Source organism: Lonchura striata, chromosome 3 (genome assembly GCF_046129695.1).
Source record: "Lonchura striata isolate bLonStr1 chromosome 3, bLonStr1.mat, whole genome shotgun sequence".
NCBI lineage: Eukaryota > Metazoa > Chordata > Aves > Passeriformes > Estrildidae > Lonchura > Lonchura striata.
In genome coordinates this window covers 44,498,911-44,516,251 of record NC_134605.1, presented here as the reverse complement: position 1 = coordinate 44,516,251, position 17,341 = coordinate 44,498,911, and the positions used below count along the sequence as shown (strand labels likewise).

Below are 17,341 nucleotides of genomic sequence, written 5' to 3'. Positions count from 1 at the left end.
TTTTTAAATCTAGTTATGGCAAGTAATCTACATTAGACTTGTGAAGTTAATGACTGCGGCAGACTGAGTTTTGCTTTACTTTCTGTTGGGTAATAGGACCCAAGAGAAACAAAACTGTGCCAGTATTAGCAACTGTAATATTTTAAAACATGTTTTTTTCTTTAAAAATGCCCCAACCCCATGTTTAAGTTACTTTTTAAAGTATTAATAAAAATACTAAAATTTGAATTACATAAACTATTTTCAGATTTTAAAGTCAGCATAGTGAAAGGATTGCGATTGGTCTCATGGCTTTTAAGTTGCTCAGAATTGTTAATAAAGGAAAGAATGCCAAATAGCCCAGCATCCCCTTGCACGTCTCAGTGCTCAGAAAAATGAGAGATTGTCCTGCACTACTAGCAGTTGAGCTCCCTTGCCCTGCATGGCTGTACACTTTTAGTCAATTGGAGGAATGAGATAAAATGCCTAAACTTGAATTTCTTTCTCCAGAGCTTATGCTAGCCTGTTTCACCTCATGTTTGCCAGCAGACTGAGAATATCAGAGTTGTTTCCCAGCTGATGCACAGTAATACATTGTCATGTGTCAAGTCTGTGTAAAATTCCTTCTCCTGGAAAGGGAAGATGAGAAATTATTCCAATATTCTGAGAAAAGAATGTAACAATTCCTTTGTCCAATTGGATAGGTTGTTTAAAAAACTGTGCTTTGCTAATGGTTATGATTCTAAAATCAATCGCTTCACACAGAAATCCCCTGCCCTGACTAGGAATGTTAATCTAACATAAATAACTAATGTAGACATTTCCTAGAGTTCCATAATAAGTATATTTGTTGATTAATTATCTTTAAGGAGGGGCGGGTAAAAAGCTGCCTAGGAGGAGATTGAAAGCCATTGGACTTCACAGTAATTTGAAATCCCAAATTCTTCTTCTTGGAAGAAAAATTATTTATTTTTCCCCCTCCATAACATCAGTAATGATCTACATTGGAAAAAAAAATTCACTGCTTCTCTTTGCAGAGATTTTTTTTCATCTATTGTCTAGCTTTGCAGGCTTGGCTGATGGTCTCCATATAGTTGGAGGAGAGTTGTAGAGAAGAGTTGGATAAAGCCTTAGAATCTGGGAAAAGCAATATTCAAAAGGGTGGATTTATGTTTATGATGGGATGATTAGAGACTCTTAAATTATGCTATTTGTGCTTGTTTGCAATTTTTTTTTCCTCCTCTTGCTCTTCTTGATGAGGCATACCTAATGTAGTATTCAAAGCATCTCTGAAAAGATAAACAAAGCTGTGTTATGGAAGAAAAGTTGAAAACTCACACCTCTAGACTTTAAGGCCTACTTATTTTTTTTAATTTAAAACAAAGGATTTGTCCTGTCATGTTTTTATATTGTGCTGTAATTAGCCTGATACATGGGAAAATCTTCCAAACTTCAGATATGTACTGGACTAAAATATAATTACTTTTAAAATTAACATTTAGTATTGCTTTTTAAAGCATATTGTCACTATTGAGCTCCATAATTAATATAGCTTCTATTCATCTACAACAGTTAAGCTGGTATGATATTTTTGTTTCAAATTTAAAATTAAGGAAATAAATATGTTAATATGCACCCACTACCCCTTTTAAAAATAAAAAGATCAGATACTTCAGATATAAGTTTGGCCTTTTAGACACCTGTTTTGCTGGCAGCTGTGTGAGAGAGTTTTGTGTGTTTCTCATTTGTTTCTATAGCAGACCAGCCAGGACCCTGAAGATTCTTCATGTTCTTCAGCACAACGGAAGCTGAACAGGCAGTTTTACAGATTTGTTATATTCCCTGGCAAGTGGATTAAAGTCTGGTATGATCGTCTTACCTTGTTGGCATTACTGGACAGGTAAGCTTTTTCTTTTAAAGCTGCTCTGTGTAGTGTTAAGGTGGGTGGCTCCTCATGTCCATAGAGCAGTGCTGACCACTAGAGAAGGAGGATTCAGGCTGAGTAGATAGATGTGTTTTTGCTTTAAGTTGAAGTTCAGGGTTGGCCTTGGTGGTTCTTGCTACCCTTTGTCTTCAGGTAGAGACTTTGATTCATGCAGGTGCCAGGCTTCTAGACTAGTCTGTAATTTAACTCACAGATGTTATAGATCCAATGATTCTGATGAGAAAATCAGTAGTAGAAGGGTCCCAGGGTATTGTAAACCAAGTACTCCAATGTTGAAAAAAATAAAATTATTTATAGAATGGTATTTAGGTGAAGATTTTTTTGAGCTGCTGCACCTGTTCCAGTTCAAGTTTATTTGTCTCTGCTTCTGTTGGGGGTGCTGTGCCATATGGGTTAACATGGGCTCCACAGCAGAAATTTCAGATGGAAGTTTTACCTGATGCAGAAATCAGGCTGCATGTCAGGGAGCTTTAAGTCCAGAGCAGATATTTACTTATTTGTGGTGTTTTATCTCTATGTTTCAATTGCATGGAACTATTTTCTGCTGATAAGCTCTTTTGTTATAGCCTGAATATTGACAGCGTTTTTATCTCAGCTTCCATGTTCTAACAGAACAGATAAAACAAATAAAACATCAGTTGACAAATTTGGCCTTTCATGCAGTTCTTTACTGTCAAATGTATATTTTTTATTAATGGAATGCCTTATTTCCTCATTTAAAAGTGTTTGGGTATTTGATTTTGTTTGTAATTGTTCATGTATTGGGTTTTTTTTTGTTTGGTTTGGGTTTGCTTTTATAAGCATTCACTTTTCTACACTCAAATCATCTCCCTGCTGGAATTCTAATTGGAAAGTGAGATGGGAAGGGATATTAGACTTCAGTGCATATGGCTTTTTTTCCTATCATGCTTTAGCTATCATTTTGGGCAAGGTTTTTGGTATGGAGATGAAATACTGTTGAACATGGAAATGTAGTTATGGGATCCAGTGAATTCTGATAGCTGCAGCACTGACAGCTCAAACCAGCTACAAATGCACCTGCCTTGCTCTGATGAATGTATAAATATTTGTGCTTCTCCAAAACTTTTATTCACACAGGACAGAAGATATAAAGGAAAATGTGTTTGCTGTCCTTCTAGTAGTTCTTGTTTCACTTCTTGGATTCCTGACTCTGAACCAAGGCTTCTGTAAAGACATTTGGGTTCTGCTGTTCTGTCTTGTAATGGCCAGCTGCCAGTATTCTCTCCTCAAGGTAGGACTCAAGTTCATAGCCAATTGCTGAAATCTGTTCTAACTTCTACAAAGAAAAAATCCCGTAAGCAAACATCTTTTTTTTCTGTTTTGTTTTTAGAGTGTTCAGCCTGATCCTGCTTCGCCCATACATGTAAGTCTCAGTCAGTAAAACAAGTCTTTCCCCTCTATTATCTCTTGTGTACTGTGAAACAGCTGGCTGTTCAGTGAAACACAGGTATTAGTCACTTGCTGTTTAAGCTGATATATGAAAAAGAAAAATACATCTGTGATTTCAAGACTTTGTATTAGGTTTAAGCTATTAGAATTTATCACTGCTATTAGAAAAGTGCTTTTTCTTTAAATTAATATATGCAGTAAAAAATTCATCTGGACTATCTTGCTGATGTGTGATCCTGTGACATCACACAAATCTTTCATTGCTTTCTTTAGAAACAGACAGAAAAGAGCAGAAGTTCCAGACTAGCAGTTCAGTTGTTGCTCAGTTGGGATTTTTCTGTATTTTTTTTCTTTGAGACTGGGGATTGATATTTTTATTTTTAAAATCTGCTACTGAAGATTTAATTATTAAAATGGCCCCAGGTGTTTTCCCTTTGTTAACAGTATCATCATAGTTTCTGTGCTTGAGTCTTGAAGAAATCACCAAATCTTTGGGTGAATGCAGGATGCAAGAATCCTTGCTGATTGATATGGGATTTTTTTATTGCATATATCCAAGAAATTGAACTCTGATGGTGCCAACCACCTTGTAGAGAACCACTTCTTTACACAAGTCTGTCCCTGTTATAGGGCTGTTCTAGAGGCGGCATCTTACATCTTCAACCTTACTGCTCCACCTATCACGGTGTCTCAGTGTTTTTGATTTATGGATCTTGGAAGACATTTCAGTGGTCATAATGCCTTCTTATTTAGCTCTTTGAATATTTTTGAGGATGCCCTCTCTTCCCTTAGGTTTCAAAAATGACATGTTGAAAATTTCAGGTCTGCTGGATCAATTCCCTTTGGCAGGGAGCAGTTATTTTTGTCAGTTTAGAGGCTAGAAGTACAGGCTGAACCTGAAAATGATGTTATTTATATATGTATACTGCACACTTCACTAGCTGGATTTCAGAAGATTCTGTTTCTTTTCCATGCCAATTATATAGGGGTGAAGTTATGGTGGTTTGGGTTATAATGCATTCATAGGAAATACCTGTCTGCATTAAAAGTAGAGAAAGGTAATAAACAGCAACTTACCCATTGTAGGATAATATTTTCAATACGTTAAAGAAATGGTCCAGTCTCAGTGAAAAGTTGGGGGATTGTGTGAGTAAAATAATATAATTTGTCAGCTCAAATCTGTCTAGATGTAATAATGTGAACTGTAATCAAGTAGTTTGCACCTAATCAGACATTAGTAATGCGTACATTTGTTTAAAGTGGGTGACAAACAGTTTAATAAAACTTTCATTATGAACCTATCCAGCTCATATGCTTTTATAGTATTAAACACAAGGTAGTGTTTAAACAGAACTTTTTCTTTTTTGTGCAGAATCCAGGTCTGAATTTCAGGTTCTCTTAGTACTATTACAAGTGTTATTTGCTGTATTGTCTATGTCATGCAGCAATGGAAAAAAGTAACAATAGGTGTATTCCCATCTTCCTTTTCTTCCCTAAAACTTTCTTAGGGATAATCTCTTGAAAACTTTTTGGTGCACTATACAGACTCCAATAGAAATAAAATTTAGGAAGTTTTTCCACTACGGGTTTTGAAGCTGGAGATGTTGTAATGCTAAAGTAGAAGATTAGCAATTTCTACATTATAACTTTTTAACACAACATGTAATTGTAAAGGCTTGCTTTACAAATAAATTCTGAGCACCTCAGAAACAGGAGAATGAGAAGGTGAGAAGAGATATTCCATGTAATGTTTCATAATTCATGTGATTGCATTAAATTTGAAGACAATAATATCTCTTGATGTTAACGTAAGGATGCAGAACAACAGATCAATTGAAGAATGATCAGTATCACACCCATGAGTGTCATACCCATGAATGAAAATGCAGATGAGATATTTTTGAGTATGAAACAAACCATTATGAGCCTCAGATCTGCACAGTGAATTAAGTTCTGTTCATGGATCCCTAATGCCTTATGTCATCCATGGCTGCCAAGGAGGTTCCAAACTTCTTCCCTATATCATGTGGAGAGTTTGTTTCTGTTTAATGTGATTTTGTCATCTCTAGCCTGTAGCATTTTGAAAGACTGCTTTAAAATAGAATCCAGTGAGTTCAGAAAACACTGTGCTTATGCCTGGAGATGCCATAAGCTTTTGTTCCAAACTCCTCCTGAGTGTCAATGTATTCACTTGCTGCTGTTGAGGAAGAGCTGGCATTTATTGTTGCTGCAGGTTTAATACTGGTGCCTGCTACAATATGGGAGTCTAATTTTCCTGTCAGCTGGAGCTTTAGTCTTTCCAGTTGTGGTCCACAGAGAGCTGGTGGCCTTTAGGTGCTGTTTACACAGGGGTATGTAGTTCTGGGATGGTGAAATTTGGGAGCAGCCTCCTCACTGGAGTGGTGGAGAGAAGAAAGTCAAGTCCATTCCAAAGTGTGTTATATTTTGCTGTTAGTGACCTGATACAAGCAACCTGCTGGTGACTGCAGGGTATTAAAATTCAGAGATCCAAGAGATCCGTGTCATGTGCACTCAAAGATTTTAGAAAAACCTTAGGCAAGGTTTTACATTTAGTAAATGGCTCTGTAGAAGGATCAGGAGAGTTTGTCTCTAAGCACCTCATAATACATCTTTGTAGCTCAGCATCTAGCTTGGGCTTACAAAGGCATTTTAACTTGAAAGATTGCAGTCATGCTTTTAACAAGATTTAGGGAATCTCTTGCATAAATTCATTGTCTCAGTCCTGTTATGTACCAAAGCAGATAGCTAACTCAGTTGTGTACCTATCATAGGCAGTTTCCTAAATCCCATAAGGTACTTATAAAGTACTTGTAATTTGTCCCTGTAAGATTTTCTGTAGAACTGAGCACATACACTTTTCGTTTTATATAAAAGCCTTCTGTTTTTCTCCTTTTACATGTATGCACCAACAAACAAGCAAAAAAAAAAAAAAACTATTCTAAAATTTTGCTATCAAAATGCTTTGCAGTCAAAACTGCTGTTGTAGTGATTGGAAGCGTTTGTGGAATTATTCTTTGTTGAAAGTCTTAATATTTTTTTTAGAAATAGGAGATGCATCACTGCTGTGTTGGTAAGATGTGATTGTGTGTCTGAAACATATTAATGAGACACATGGACATAAAAAAGTGAATTTTTTTAGCAGACTAGGGGAAAGGAAAAGCTTTCGCTGATATTTTTATCAGTGAAGGAAAAAGAAGATTGTTTAATGAATGAGATGTAAAATATAAAAGGAATTCTGCTTCATTATTTAAATTCTTGTAAACAAGAATGCAGAGTGGAGTCATTTCACCAAGGTTAAATCAGTTTTGCATGTCAAAATCTGGTGTGCTTGTCTAGTAAAACAAAATGAACCCTTTATATCTAAAATACCTCGTTAAATAATGCCACATGCCCATTTTGGTGAAGGCTGCCTAGCCTTGTTGGTCAGTTGCAGGTACAGGAGGGCTTTGCTTTTTTTTCTGTTTGTTTTCTGTTTGTTTGTTTCTAAAACCTTAAAAAATTAAATGTAATGTCTATTCCCTGGCTGTGACTTTTGGGAAGTGATCCTCTCTTTCCCAGAAGGTGTCCACTGTTGCCCTCAAACCAGTCCTGCTCCAAATAATGCCCCTCACATGAGGCATGTAAATGACAGTGAAATACCACATTAATACTTGCAGCAGTTCCTCTTTCTTGTGTTGTGTTGCCTGCTCCCCAGAGGTGGGGACTGGAGTATTTGCTGTGCTCTAGGAAGCTCAATCAGTTTGAGCTCATCCCAAGTAGTGCAAGAGCTTCTGAGCCCTTCTGAGTGCATTGCTGCTGCATTGCTTTGCTTCTGTTGATAAGATTCTAGAAAGATTTCAAGGTTTTGTCTCATTAGTCACCATGACCACCTGAAAAACAGGGAAGGTAGTATTTGCTCACATTTTGCAGCTTTCAGAAAACTTCTGGAATCTGCTTCCTCAATTGTGAGTGGCATTACTGTAGTCAGCATCGTAAGAGGATTGAATTAGTCTATTCTATTCTAAGATAGAAGTGACCTAAATGATCATCCAGTGGCACTACCTTGACCACTTCAGGGCTGCCCAAATGTCAAAAAAAAGTTAAAAGCATTGTCCAAATGTTTCCTCTAAACACTGACAGCCTTGGGGCATCAACCATCTCTCTAGGAAGCCTGTTCCTGTGTTTGACCACCTTTTCAAAAGAAATACTCCTGCCTGATGCAGCTTAGAGCCATTCCCACATATCCTGTCCCTGGATGGCACAGGAGATCAGCACCACCTTCTCCACTTCCCCTCCTCAGGAGCCTGTAGGGAGCAATGAAGTTGTTCCTCAACCTTGTCATCTCCAAACTGCACAAGCCCGAAGTCCTTAACTGCTCCTTATTGGACATTGCTTCCAATGATTTCACCGGCTTTGTTGGCCTCCTCTGGATGCCTTCAGGGACCTTCACATCCTTTTTGAATTGTGAGGCCCAAAGCACACAGCACTCAAGTTGGGGCTGCACCAGTACAGCAGGATAATCACCTCTTGACCATCTCATGTTGCTGTGTTTGATGCACTCCAGATGCAGTTTTCCCTCTTGGCCATTGGCACTCACAGCGGACTCACATTGAACCTGTTGGTGAGCAGCACCCCCAGGCCCCTTTCTGCAGGGCTGCTTACCAGCTACTCATCTCACAATTTACTCTTGTGCCCAGCATTACTTCATCCTAGGAGCAGGATCTAGCATTGCATCTCGTTAATCACTGCCCAGTGTTCCGGTCTGTCTAGTTCCCTCTGCAAAGCCTGACCCTCAACAGAATCAACAGCACCTCTGGGGTTGGTATCTTTGGCAAACTTGCTAAATTCTGCATTCAGTTACGTGCAGATCACTGATAATCTGTTAAGCAGAATTGGCTCTAAAACTCAGCCCTGAGGAACTTCACTGCTGATGGGTCCAGCCAGATGTGGCTCCTTTCACTGCAGCTCTTTGATCTCTGCCCACCCTTCAGCCAGCTCTTCACCTAGCACACCATAAACTTCTTTAGAAGTCAGGGTTAAATATGCCCTGTAATCCTAATTGAGTATGTTGGTGTTCTGCATGGAACTGCAAGGTGTGTAGAGTTAAACCTCTGGGCTTGTAGTCATCAACTCTGTCTTACCCAGCTACCTTCAAATAATCACCGTGCAAAGATAAAACTGGCTTCCATGGTTCAAGAGGTAAGACAAGAGTGTAACAGAATGTAATCACGATAAAACAGCCTCAAGTGAATGTCAGAATATAAAGCATTAAGCAATTGTCTAGGTGTGTATTTATTAGTCTCTTTTCCTAAGGCACAGCTCACATTTTACGTAAATGAACTCTAGTTTAAAAAAGGCCAGAAAATAATAGCCTAAATTATTTTTCTTTTTTAAAGTAGTATTTTTATATTTATAATTCTCCATGGATTGTTTTGTGGACATGTGTCCTACTAAAAAAAAGCAGTAGTAAAATTGAAATTGATTAAAGAGTAAGGATTTGTGTCCCTGACTTTATTCATATTCCATGGATGTGAGGCACGATGTAAGCCCACCAGTTCCCTGTAATCTGCCACCTTGTTAACCGATTGATCCCAAAAGAGAGTACAGATCATTTAATAGCAATCTAACATGCGAGCTTGGCTGGCAGCCAAAGAAACTCAGCCATACTTTCAAGACTTTACAGACTTTCAAGTCAGTAAGTAGGCTCAAAAAAAGACATGATCTTTTATTATACTCAAATTACGTTTTTCAAATAAGTACAGTTGCATGGCAGCTTTAAGCAAGGCAAACTTGGATTCTTGTCACTTTGCTTCTGGCTTTTCACACACAAGGAATCTTTTGACTCATCACTGTGTAAAATGTCTTAGTTACTCTTAAGTTTGCTACCAGGAGAGCTATTAAGGTTCTTCTTAAGTGTGTGTTAAGTTCCCTGGCCTGCAGCCCCACAACAGTGTTTTGTAGGATTAGTGGGAATCAATTGTGTTGAGAGATGTGTGTGAAAGACATCAGATGAGATTCTTTCTGCATCTTAATTCCTTTGGATCATAATTTCAAAGTGCTCATGAAAGCAGACCAGAAACTGCTGATGAGTGTCACCCCCTTCAGAAGGTATGCTGGTTTGCTGTCAAGTGGTTCAAAGAAACAAAAAAATTAAATTGGTGAAGAAAAATCCATCCCCATGCCTCTAGGGATATGCTCAATTATATTTTTTTCTTCCCAGGAGTCAATTAAAAATAAAATTAATTTTATATTTCATAAAGTAAAAAAAAAAAGTCAAGCCACCTGAAGCAGATGCTCAATGAAATAAAATACATGTAGAGAAAAATTCTTTTTCTACTGAAAAGAAAGATTCAGACAGATTGAGGTTTTCTTCTCCACAGAAAAGGACAACTTCTGGAATTAGTAAGTTTTGAAAGGTCCAGAAGGGTAGGTTTTTAAAAGCATAAATGGTTGCTGGAGTCAGTCTTAACTGCTCATTGTATCTTTTGAAAGTCTCCTCTGGAGAAAATTAAATACCTTGTCACATTTTCATTACTAATTATTATGCATAAGCCATTAAAATATTTTGTCTGACCCCTGACCCTCTCTTCAAGTTAATGCAGTGCATGCAGTAGAAGAATGAATATAAAAGTCTTAACTTTTTGGTTTTTCTTCCAGGGACACAATAAAATCATAATCTACAGCAGACCTGTATATTTTTGTATATTGTGTGGCCTTATTTTGCTGCTAGATGCTGGATCTAAAGACACAAATCCTCCTGTTTATACAATGTATGGCCTGAAGCTCTTCTCACCCAGGTCTCTCCAGTCAGCCAGAGACCATGTAATAGGTGAGTCAATATTTTTCCTAGGACTGCAAAAAGGAATTAAGTGTGAGTCTATGTTTTCCCATGCTGGCAATCAAATGCAAGTTATGGAGGCACAACCTGAAGTCAAATTGACAGAAACATTTGGAATGACTTAAGATGGGGCGGGGGCAGCTGTCAACCTTCCCTCATGTAAAAGGAGTTCTTAATGAAATGAGGCTCATAGAAATGTCTCCATAGAAAACTAAAAGTCGCTGATGTTATTAGCAAAAATCATCATCTGTGAAATGCTGTTCATCTGTGTAATGGCTTGTCTGTGTGGAGCAGTTATTGCAGAATAACTTGAGTTTTAAATTTAATGCCTGGAAGCTAATCCATGCCAGTTCTTCAGATGGACATGAATCTTCTGATCACAAAGAAAGTGCTTTATCTTAGTTTTGTTTAATCAGACTGTCTATGTGACCAGTTAGTGAGGAGCAGCCACTCTGCAGTAGCTCTTTCAACCTGTTTCCTTCTAGAATCATGTTCTGAGGCTGCTGAGGACATTCAGATATTGCCCCAAGACAGGTGTGGTGATCCCTTGGCACTGGTCTGGAGTGGCCACAGCTGATATTACCCTATTCTGTCAGGACACTTCTTCCTGTTGCACAGCACACTTACAGTCTCTAACTGTGATGTTGCATCAGCTGAGCCACAGATTCAAGTACTGGACTGGACTCCCATGAATAGTGCAACTCTGTTAAGGTACAAAGTGAGGAAATGTGAGGTTTACTGTAAAAGTTGTGAAAATTTCCCTGAAAGCTGTCTTGTAGTGAACCAAAGATGGCCTACTAGTTTGTGAATTTAGAACCAAGAGACCCTACTGTAGCAGAAGGAAACCATATTTGTGGTATTGCTTATGACTTTCAAGGTCTTTGTTCACCTGTGACTGTTGTACTTGCTTTTTGCCATATGCAGGTCAGACTTACTGCCTGAAAGGCATACTATTTCAAGGAAAGCCTCCTGGTCCTAACAAGGGTACTATGCCTCCCAGTTCTTCTCATCAGAAACATGGGAATGTGAAGAACTGCATCTCACTTATTTTGATTAGCTTCTTTCATTGCTTTCCTTTGGTCTCATTTAAGTTTCTCCTTACATCTTATTTTCTCTGTCTGTCAAAGGTGAGCAGTAAAAATGCTGATAAATAATTCAACAGGAATTCTAGATGACACTTGGGATAGAGATAAATGAAAAACTATAGCAACCAGCATAAGAAAACAAAGTGTGGTTATAAATGTGTTAATTTTGGCTGGTCTCAAAAGAGATGGCAGAGCATGTTCTTGAAGCAGGAGGGGGGTGGGGGGGAGAGAGGAAAGAAAGGCTCATCTCCCCAGCTGGCATGTGTTAAATGAGAAAGGGAGAAGTGACCCTTTCCCTTTGCTTGTCCCTGTTCTTGTTTTGCAACGGTGTCTCGATGCAAGTGATGTTTGGTGCTGTGCTTTGGCTTTTCCTTGCTTTGTCTCTATGGGAGCCCTAACTTCTGGCTGCTGTGAATCCTTGCAATTGGTCACAGTGCAGTGATCTCTGTAAGCCATGGCAGTCTGGCATCCTGTGGCATCTTGCTGCACTTCTAGTGTAGATTCTCTTAGGTAATGAAGGTATAGAACTATTTTCTTTTGCTATAAAATAATGAGGGAAGTTGGTGGCTCCAAATACCAGTAAAATCTTACTAACTGTCTTGCAGTTCTGCATATTTGCTAGGTAGTTTTTATATCTTTTTATTGGTCTATCATCATATGGTGATTCTTTATATTTTAATCAGAATTTATTGTGGTATTTGTAGTTGATATGTTTGGAAATCAAAGAATTTTTGACATTGTGTTGTAACTACCAAGGAAAGAAAAAGTCTTTTATTTCAGGTGCTTATTATGGTAGAAAGCAAAAGCCATGTAAATTATAGAACATACCAAAGAGCTAGTGCGATGCTGCATATCATACTCTTGATAAAAGTCTTGAAGCAAGGTCATAAAAGAAATAATTGCAGATTTGTTAGATGTGTAATTTAACCTAATTACTTATGAAACATGGTTTTTAACATGTTCATTTATTTTCAATCTACTTATGATCTGATTCTGTTTTATTTTGAATTGGTGATGATTGTGCTAATTGTAGTCTAAGATGAGTTCTGGCAGTTCTGCAAGTCCTTTCCTCAAAGAACAATATCTCCTGAGAGTTTCAGCAGAGTGTTTTTGAGATAGTTAATCCATCATGGGACCACATGGCCTGCTGAGCAGTTTTCTGTTGTGCCATTGCCTGTCTTCAAGAGTGATCCTTGATTGGCTTGGCATGACTTGGTGGAATATCTAAAAATGTGCAGAGTAACAGAGGAAGAAGAATTTAATATTGGCATTTTTATGTAAAACACTGAGAAGAGAGCATTTCCTCATTTTCTTACATGTGGATGATTTGTGCCAGTAGTGGGAAGTAGTGTTGAAGGTGCATTGTGAATCCAAGTATACTTAAGTGAGTGCTGTCTGTGTTAAACACTTGAGTATGTTGTTTTCTCCCCTGTGTTGGGCTTTCTCAGCAAGATTTGCAGTTTTAGGTAGCAGTATTGTATAATACAGTGAAGATAAAAGCTGTCAACCTTGGTGTGTTGTTTCCTTTTAGCACAAGATGCCTTAGTAAGATGAGCTGACAGATGTGAAATTAGCATTCAGCAAAGAACACAAATCCTTTTGTTTCCTTCTCAAAAATCTGATTGGGGGGAATGGGGAGTAAGTAGTTCTAGTGATTTGTTTAATTTGCTTTTTATGAGAATGAATAGGAGGAAACTGCAGGCTTCCTAGGATCTGAAGTAAGAAAGACATACTTGTTTACAAGGAAGAGTGGCTGACACACTCTCTGCCATGCAGAACATTGTGGAGCTAGTACAATGAAGCAGTAAGAATATGATTAACAATATGATAAATGTTGATTAATGTGATTATGTGTGTGTATCCGTGAATGTTTATACTTGGGTCAAGCGTGTGTTTTAGATGCTTTGCTAGAGAGCATTTTCTGTGGTGGACCTGAGAGTGAATTAATGGGGAGGAGGAGTGCTGGAAGTAAACAGAGTTTAAGACTAGCAGCATGATTACCTGAATTATGACTCCTCCTTTTCCTTGTCTATGAGGCAGCCATTAAAAGTAGCATTAAAATTAGCATTTCTGTTCAGAAAGAGAGTATGTAAAGCTGTAAGACTGGGTTTTACCCCTGAGTTTCTTTCCTGTTTTTAATGTTCTTTTACTACTGTTAAAGTGCATTGTGCTGGAAGCAGGTGGAATATTCTGGAGAAGCTTCACTATAGGTTTTCCCCATTTTTAGGAGCTGCTATAAGTGTCTGCTCTTGATTGCTGGGAGAGGCAGGATATTGTGATAGTCAAGATATTTCAGATCTTAGCCATTAAATTTTTTTTGTTTATATTGAATTGTTGTAGCTGTTCTTGAACCATCTCAGATTCAAGGAAGAAGTTCCAAAGTCTGCAAATTAAAGTTTCTCTACTTTGAAAGGGACAAATATAAGCTTGCAAGGATTTGAGAAACAGTAAGGAGGCTATACAATGCTATTTTTTCTGCCACTGTTTTTATCCAAAATCAATCTGAAGGTTAACTTTGAGCTTTAGTTTCTTATATATAAAATGGCATTATTTATTTGAATACATGAGGAAGAAAGTGTAATTATTGCTGGTAAGGTTAAGGTATGCTCACTTCAATAATCTTCAGAATTTATTGCAGCAATTTCTTATTTATGCATATTTCTTTATTTTCCATATATAAGATGTGTGGCTGTGTTCTAAAATACTTTTTTTTTTTTCCTTAGTGTTTTTATATTGCTTTCCTGCAATTTCTCTTCTTGGACTTTTCCCTCAAATCAATACCTTCTGCATATATCTTTTGGAACAAATAGATATGTTGCTTTTTGGTGGTTCTGGTAAGTAGCCATCTGCCATCTTTCTGGGCTTACAATCTCAAATCAGAACATATTATTGCATGGTACATAGCACAGTGCATTTTAAAGTTCAAACAGCTAATAGTATTCATCTAACAGTGGGGTGAATACTTATATGGCTCTCTTGATTAGATTTCTTTCTGCTTTTTAAAAGTTGTATATAAGTTTTTAAAACTATAAGTTGCAAATTATGGTTGATATCAAAGAGCTCTTTCCAGGCATATGTGATGTGAATATTTACTATATTTATTAAAAAAAAAACCCTTTAACTTTCTTTTTCTGTTAACATCTAGAAAAAAAGTTTGCATTTTACCACAGAAGGGCATATTGACAAGACATGCGATGTGTGATAATTTTTTTTGTTATTTCAGTCAGAGATTAAAGAAGACCCTTGAGAGATGAAGCATAGAGATTTTTTGTTGGTAGTGGGGTTTTTTTTGTTTTTCATTATAGCTTAAGTAGCTGGGAAGACTGAGATGCATCTACACTGTCATCTTAGTTTGGGTCAGAAATAAAGTTCCTCTTTCTTCCCACTTCCCACATGTCTCTATTTCAGCTGCTGCTGGGTTCGTGTCTGCATTGTACAGCATTTCCCGAAGCTTTGTTGTTCTGATTGTCCTTTATGCCTTCTGCTTCAGTGCAGTGAAGGTAAGCCAGAAAAAAAGCACTGGAATAATTCAAAATTTCAAGCTGGAAATTGATGTAATCTAGGGAGACTAGCTTTGTTTGGTCCTACATTGTTGTTGCTTACCAAGATAAGCTTTGCAAGCCATGCTTCAGTTTCTGCATGTTAGTTACACTGAAACAGACCAAAACTGTAACAGCAATTTTTAACGTGTCTCTAATACCTGTGATTATTTGCGTCTTATATGTATCAGTGTGAAATGAGCCACTGAATTTTCTCTACAAACATAAACAGCAGCCTTGACTTAAAAAGCTGCAGTCTCTGTTGACCTGCATAGCCAGGCCAAATTTGCTTTTAATTCCTGGTAAGGCTTTTGCTTCATACCAATATGCCTAAGAACTTTAAATGTTGAGCAACCAGTGGACCATCTAAGTAAATAATGTGTCTGCATCCACAGGGAAATGCAATTTAGGAATTTTATTCTAGCCAGATGACTGGGTTTGCCACTTTTCCCCCTAATATCCCACAATTGTTACACTAAGGATGTTGGAGACTGTGCTTATAATTTGGTGTCTGTGAATTTGTCAGGTCCCTTCCTGAATGTGCTGGTCCTCTCTGACTCCACAGTTTTGTGCCAGCAAATTCTAGATGTTCACTGTGCTCTGTGCAAAGCAATGGTGTCCCTTCATTAGTTTTAGGCTGATATGCTAATTTCACCTGATGCCTAGTATTGTAGGATTTGTGGAAAACCTCATCTGCATTCTTTTCATCTGCTGCCCTTACAGTTTTGCCATGTCTTTAAACTGAAGAGTCCCAGCCTTTCTCATGTCTCCCTGTAAAGCAGCTGCTTACTCAGAGGTAGCTAAGTTTCTCACCCTGCTCTGTGCCTTCCCTTGCTCTGCTCTTAACTTCAGATTTGGAGAGTCAGTTGTGTATGGTGCTTAGGATGCAGGTGTGCCACAGCTTTCTATGCTGGCACAGGACTGGTTCCCTTACTAGCGATGCCCAGTTTTGCACAATATTCAATCTAAAGCTTTTTAATTTTTTTTTTTTTTTAATGTGCCCATGTCCTCTGCATGGGACATTTAAAAATGACAGTGAAATTGTGTCTGCCTTTAAGTCAGCTGTAAAATTCCCAGTGACAGCAAGACCCGTATTTTGTGTTAGACTTGTAAGAATATGTATTCTCTAAGAGGAAAGCCTTTTGACAGAGTTTCATTGAGGGCTGGATGCTGTCAGTGTCCATGCAGGGGTGCAGCAGGATGTGCTGTGGTTGACAGGCTGCCCATGACATCTTGTGGGCACATGTCAGAGGAGGCTTTGTGGTGGCACATGTACAGCACACATGGAGAACCCAATAGGTTCTGCAGCTGCCAAGGCTGTGTCTATCATGTCAGCACCCAGGCTGGCAATTTATACAGATAGAGGGGCACTAAAATATTCCTTTAAGGGAATTATTCTGGGAACATCAGCATTTCTACAGTGGCTTTCAATAATTTTTCACTTGAAATTTTCAATACAAGCCTTAAATCAAAGGACAATTATAATGCCTTAATGGTTACCTGTAGATGATCAGAGCTGGCTGTGTGTTCTTAATCACTCCCAACAGGAAGGTGAAATGTGTTAAAGACATTTGGCTGCTTGAGTCCTTACAAAACAAATTACAGCAACTCAGCTGCTATGTTAAGACACTGGAAATTAAATGTCTTTGAATGTGTGATGTTCTCCCAGGGAGTCTCCTGTCACCTGGTTCACCCACTTTCTCAGTTGTATTGGTTAGAGCTGACCCAGCTGTGTGATTGATGCTACAAAGTTTAACTGCTGCTTGTGCAGTTTCCTGCAGAAGTAGCCAGTACTCCTAGTACTGTTTTCTGTCTGCATTAATGATTTGGAAACTGGCAGCTGGGAGGGAGAAGGAGGCTCTTCTTAAGGATGAACAGAGAGAGAAAATGGGTGACTGGGGAATTATTTCTTTTCTTTTCTTTTTTTTTTTTTTTTTTTATTCCTAAAATTGGTAGATAGTGATTCACTAGTTGAGGGTAGGGAAGTTGCGTTATGGATACTTCAAGAATGTTTCTTGTAAACAGTAGGGGAAAAAAGCCACTTAAAATAGCCTACATACTCTTTTCTCAGTATAATACTTTAAATTACAGCATGCAGGTGGCTCTGTAGATAAGCAATCTCCTTGTGGATTAGGCTTCAAACTGCTTAGAAATATGCTTTTAATGCTACCCTGAAGTTGAGTGCTGTGAAAGATTTACAAGATATCTGTTGTAAATTACTAATATTAAGTTTAGACTTTCTGTTCACACAGAAGTTAGAGTTAATTTGAATTTTAATGGCACCGTTCCAGTAAAGGCACTTCTGAGAAGGTTAATTTAAAGCATGTAAAGATGATTCCTCTTGCTTCAGCTCATAATCTCAGTCTGCCAGGGTGCTTGAAATTTTATACATTTTTTCTTCTAGAAGTTATGAAATAGGCACTTGTGTTAAACCCTCTTGTTCTTCAATCAGGTCCAGAGCTTTTTATTTTGAGCTGATTTCTGTAATGTTGCAAGAGAATGATTATTTGGTTGATAGAGGAAGAGTAGGAATGGGCTTAATCTG

At 37.9% G+C, this 17,341-nt stretch overlaps 1 protein-coding gene across 3 annotated transcripts in view; it reads left to right on the top strand.

Moving 5' to 3' along the window:
- The window catches only part of PCNX2 (pecanex 2), a 149,571-nt gene that overhangs the window by 35,687 nt on the left and 96,543 nt on the right, over positions 1 to 17,341 (top strand). For all 3 annotated transcript variants that reach the window (XM_077782114.1, XM_077782113.1, XM_077782115.1), the window contains 6 exons: positions 1,737 to 1,879; positions 3,023 to 3,176; positions 3,276 to 3,308; positions 9,992 to 10,163; positions 13,981 to 14,091; positions 14,666 to 14,757. In XM_077782114.1, coding sequence (XP_077638240.1) covers positions 1,737 to 1,879; positions 3,023 to 3,176; positions 3,276 to 3,308; positions 9,992 to 10,163; positions 13,981 to 14,091; positions 14,666 to 14,757 — 705 coding nt within the window. The remainder of the gene's footprint in view (positions 1 to 1,736; positions 1,880 to 3,022; positions 3,177 to 3,275; positions 3,309 to 9,991; positions 10,164 to 13,980; positions 14,092 to 14,665; positions 14,758 to 17,341) is intronic.